Genomic DNA, 5,392 nt, shown 5'->3' on the forward strand with positions numbered 1-5,392 from the left:
CACTTTTAGAAGTAATTGTTATATCTAAGAAGCATCTGCATGTCAAGGAGACTGAAGCAAAACAGCAAAGACTCATGTTTTTAAAAGAAAAGAAAAAAAAAGTAACATCAATCTAGTTTTCAGACATGCAATTTTGGGACAGTGGGCACTACTATTACAGGATAGATTTATGAATGATCCTGTTCCAGGTATAACTGAGGTCTTTATCAATGGTTTGGGAAAAGGTATCTAAAACTTCATTTAAGTGACTGCTGTGTCTCATCCTTGTCAGGAAGTGAGATTCTAGTATTTCCAAATCTACTCAACTGGAGCTGAATGCCTGAAAATGGAAAACCACTTGAGAAAACAAGGCCAAAAAAAAGACAATCACAGGAGCAGCAGAACTGGGAGTAATTCAGCAGGTGACTCCCATGCTGAGCCCCAAGTGCTCAGCATCTTTTTCAGCAGTCCTTTGAGGACTTTCAGCCAGTAGCAGGCTTCACTGCCTAGAAACAACTTCTCATAAGAATAAAACCACCCAAGTCAAGGGTTTGCCCTTTTACAAGGCAAGGGGTGAATACAGACTTTTCACATCCAATCTTTAGGCAGTCAAGTACAAAAGTATAAGTGGCGGTCTGTGCTAGCACTGACAACAGCGTGAGTGGAAGACCACTTAAGGTAAAGAAGTTATTTGAATTAGAGGTTAGTATAACATTTTTAACTGATTTTTTTGTGTGCATGGGACTAGAGGGTTTGCATCCCCAATTCTCAATCATTTTAATGGCACATTTGCATATACAGCATTTAGACCACTCTGAAAATCCCAACATTACTGCCTGTTTGAACAGCTAGAATTACTCCCAGAAGAAAACAGTAAATGAGCATAGAATTAGTTTTTTAGATGTACAAACATAGCAGCATTTAGGCAAAAGCAAATCTAGGAACTGGTATGCCATAATGAAATAGCACAACACACAAAGCTACATATCTATCAAATCTATAGCAGGAACCCATTCCAGCTTGATCAAAAAGTGCTCATGCAACATGGCTTCACATACATTGTTGAAAAACACTTATTTAGATTCAATTCAGCTAAAAAATTATCCCCATGGTAAGGAATTGAGTCAGGCCCCAAATACTCTGAGAAAGTAATGGTGGAAAAATATTCTATTTCACAAAGTCATATTGCACAATGACAAGTCGAACCTTACCCAGCCTGGCTCTCCATTTTACGCTCTCAGTTCTCCACCTTCCAAACTTATCCTCCTATCTGTACCATGTATAGTGTTCCTTATTCCAGGCTACTCAGACATGCAATGCCTTCCTAACAGGCACACCATAAGTAAAACAGGCTGCAGAAGCATAAATGATGCATTGTTCACTGTCTGTGCATCTGACAGTGTGAGATGGAAAGAGCACACAAGAGACAAGCAACATAAGTAGTTAGCAATAAAAACAAACAACTGGGAGAAATGTCATTTGAGCAGGTTGAAAGGAATCACTGTATCCAATTCCTTGGCACCGTGTAAAATAATTTGGTGAGAGCTTTATATGCCTGGTCTTACTTTGCAACAATGGATGCACTCAGTAGTGTTCTTCAGGCTTTTGCGATGAATGTAAGATGAGCAAAAATTGTTCATCTCAGGGCTGAGAAGAGATTAAAGTCAGACCAGCCCAATGAATTCCAGAGCCATCTTATTTTTAGAGTACTCAGCAACTGGGGCTGTGTGTGTATACCACATAGCATGCACTACTAATCCTAATGAAATGATACTGCGCTTGTTTCATATGACACAGTTCCTTTCATCTTACTTTTACAGGAGATGGTCTCAGCTGTGACAAAAACTCTGCCATCCAGGTGATAGGCAAGCTCACAAACAGAAAAAGCAGAACATCTTGAGTGATACAGAGAACAAAAACTTCTCCTGAAGAAGTGCAGTCAGTAAAGACAAAGAGGGAGAAGAAGTAAAAGTGAAACTCTTGGAGGATCGCCACCTCCTCATCTGCACCTACCATTGGTTTTAGCTCTCTGCCCTCAGCTCCACCTCCCCGGCCAGCTTCTTTCATAGATTTCCTACTATTCTCCACAAACTCCTGGAAAACAGTAAAAAAATGAGAAGTGTTTTCTTAGAGCAGACTCCAAACATCAAGTCTCAAGACAGAACTTTGCCTTGTGTGCTGTCACAACTTTTACATTTACCATGCAATTCCCTCTTATATGGAGAGAAAAGATAAAAGGGCAGTTGTGAAAAAAAGACCAAGCAGACCCACAACAAAACCCCAACAAAAATTCCCCAGAAATCCCAGTTATTACACTGCATCCTGTGAACTGTGTGCAATGTTAGAACTTCATTAAAAGAGACACTTGGAGATAATAACTAGCAAGATCTGGCTGATTTCCCTAACTTCCTTCAATTCAAACTCTTACATTTTTCACCAGATCACAATCTCCTATTTGAGGAAGATAAGCAAAGGTGCTAATTCAATTTAAAGTATTTTTTTTCTCTTAAAGGCAAGCATTCTGCAGCAGATTTCAGTAAACTTCAGCTGCTGTTGTTTTGTGATATTGACAGCTGACTAAAGAAACCCACAGTATTTTTATGGTTTATCAGCATTTTCTTCCAAGTGAGCATGCTGCATTTTACTCTTACCCTGTGCTAAAAAGCAACTCATCGGCTACTGCTTTATTTATTCTATACCCCAGATTCTGTAGTGATTGACCAGAAATTTACAATATATTATTGGCACCGTTTTCCAGCAAGTAATCCGAAAAAAAATTATGTCAAGAAGTCATGAGACTCTTCATCTAGCCTACACATAGGGGTACATTTTACATAGACATATTCTATGGCTGTCACTTAAAAATACTGTCAAGAAAATTATCTACTCAACAACAAAGTGAAAGGCTTGAGGAACAAAATTTTTACATCTTGGTTTCTAGCTAAAGTGATCAGGGAATAAGATGGAATAAACAAGCATGAACTGAATTGTGCAAAAGGCCTTGACAAAACATCCAGACATAAAACCTGGAGTTTCTATGCATGACAGACAGAGTCAAATTCTGGTGGCTGTCTGAGTAAAAGAAGTAAAATTCCACTGTGGTCACTATCTGTGTGATTCTACCTCACACACTCTGATATTCTTCTCTTCCATATCCAAAGAGAAGTTCTTCATAGGAAAGTACGAACACCAAGCCTTTACCCCTTGTTCTGCATCTTTCTGTTCTGCGCTGTATCATTTACATCATACCCAACAGTATGATTCTGCAAGATGACTGTTCATCTGACAGCCAGCAAATAGAAGCCAATACCAATGACACCAAGGGAAGGAAGCATCATTACTTATCTGATGCTCATTAGGTGACACTGCTTGCTGACCAAGCCATGAACAAGATGGCAAGGTAAAAAAAAACCCCAAACCATACTGAACTCAACTAGTGAATTCATTCCACTGCCAAAATACCTATTTTATGGAATCAGATCCTTAGACTCAAAGAGCAAGGGAAAACTTACCATGAGAACTTTATCCATGTAGAATTCCCTCCCAGGGCTCCCATCATTGTATTTTGTATCAATGGCAAAACATAAGAAAAGGACATCAACAACCATTTCATAAATGGAAAGGAAGCAGTGAGCAACCAGGAATGCAAAGAGGCAGACAATGATGAGTGGCAGCACCCAGATGGTGTAATCTCGTTGGTAATTCAGCAACATGATCCCAGCCAAACCTGTGCTGCAGACAATCAGGACCTGAAGAAGAAAATAGTAGACAACTCTAATGGCAGAAGCCTTTTGATATTTTCTGTTTGGTTTATTCTTTTTAAACCAACATGCTTCTTGCTCTGCCAGGGCTAGAACTAGAGGTTACACATGGTAGTGGTAACAGTATTTTTACCTTCTGGATTCCCCACGCCCCTTAGTGTAAATGACATTTTATCCATTGGTGCAGCAGGTACAAATCAGAATTGCTACACATCCTTCAACACAAAAGGTATTCTTCAGAGCAAATTACATTTACATTCTGCTGTTACAGTTCTAGTGTTATAGAATACTCCTGTGAAAAAGAACTATCCTGTCAATTACAAAAATCCCACAATCTGATGCTACCAATCAACTAATGTGCAATTGTTTGGTTGGTTGGGGTGGAGAAAGAAGTTAGGTCTTAGGAAGATGGCGTGTTTTTCATTTTGGTAGTGGAAACAACTTCCAAGCTTGTCTTATCTCTGTCTCATCTCTATAAAGAAAAAAGTAGGTAAGAATTCATATGAGGCACTTCACGAAACAGTCTCCACAGAACTACAATATATGTGAGGCTCTAACAGATATTTCACTTGGTACCAGTTTGGGTTTGGCAAAATGAAAAGGACTAAATTGTTGTGGCCACTCAACCTTTTGAACACAGAATTGTAAAATAGGTCAGCTTTTATGAAAACACCACATTGGTCTGGTAGAGGAGATGCCAGCAGCCTAGCAAAGTTTTAGCTGATACTATTTTTTATGTGCTGCACTGTTCATTTTAACATTTCCCTCACCTGTGCATTTCTCTGTAATAAGCAGAAAGACATCTTTTCAGGGGGATATTTCCTGACACCTTTGAGACTCCTCCATGAAACTGTATTATATAATTGCATGGTCTCCCAGGCAGCTATGTCTCCCTTAGGCGTTTATTCCTTCTCACATCTTACCAACTTAATTACTGGATTAAAAGTTCACCCCACTGTACTGGTATTAATTGTTTAAGTACATAATGGCACAAAAGTTTTCAAAGGATAGAAATAAATAACTAGATTAATTTTCCATAAAGTATGTCTCCATCAGCTGGAGACCAGGCAGCTGACTGAGCACAGCTATTATTCTAGTCTCCTTCTAATTCTCAGAGTAGACCTAACCTGGTTGCTTAAGCTGGTAGTTCCTCATAGCAGGTTTCTGTACTCTGTTCCAGTCCAATTTTGTAACAAAGAGGGTCAATAATGTGTCAATTTTTCAACATAAACCTGGAGAGTCCTTTCTAAATAAAATTTAGTGAAAATGCTTCCTTTTCTTACAGTCCTATGTTTTAACCACAAAATCAATAAAACCCTTAGAACTTCCAATCATTTTTCTCTTGACTTCTTAAAAAAAATTCATCTGAAAGGTGTCATAATCTTGAGCTACTTGTCTCTAGTCACTTTTACTAGATGTAAGTGGATCATCTGTTTATCCTCCCTATCGTGGACAGTTCCCTCATGATATGATGCAGCTAGATGTGATAAAGTACACACTAAGAAACAGGACTTTTTAGGCATTTTGTATTTGGGTACAAGTCATTGATATGGAAATCTTGTTTCTATGTAGGTCTGTATCAACTGTATACAGCAGACATACCTTTCCTAGAAACAGCATAAAATCCCCAACTGTGTTTATGGCAGCCACTC

The 5,392-nt window shown here is 38.7% G+C and overlaps 1 protein-coding gene across 1 annotated transcript in view; it reads right to left on the minus strand.

The window, feature by feature from the left end:
* The window catches only part of LOC103801480 (choline transporter-like protein 1), a gene marked incomplete at its 5' end in the record, with an annotated part of 7,448 nt that overhangs the window by 237 nt on the left and 1,819 nt on the right, over window positions 1–5,392 (minus strand). The window contains 3 exons of the mRNA XM_009073896.1: window positions 1,993–2,073; window positions 3,492–3,728; window positions 5,343–5,392. The exon at window positions 5,343–5,392 is cut by the window's right edge and continues 97 nt beyond it. Of these exons, the coding sequence (XP_009072144.1) occupies window positions 1,993–2,073; window positions 3,492–3,728; window positions 5,343–5,392 (368 nt within the window). The remainder of the gene's footprint in view (window positions 1–1,992; window positions 2,074–3,491; window positions 3,729–5,342) is intronic.

This window comes from Acanthisitta chloris, unplaced genomic scaffold (genome assembly GCF_000695815.1).
Source record: "Acanthisitta chloris isolate BGI_N310 unplaced genomic scaffold, ASM69581v1 scaffold10194, whole genome shotgun sequence".
Classification (NCBI taxonomy): Eukaryota; Metazoa; Chordata; class Aves; order Passeriformes; family Acanthisittidae; genus Acanthisitta; species Acanthisitta chloris.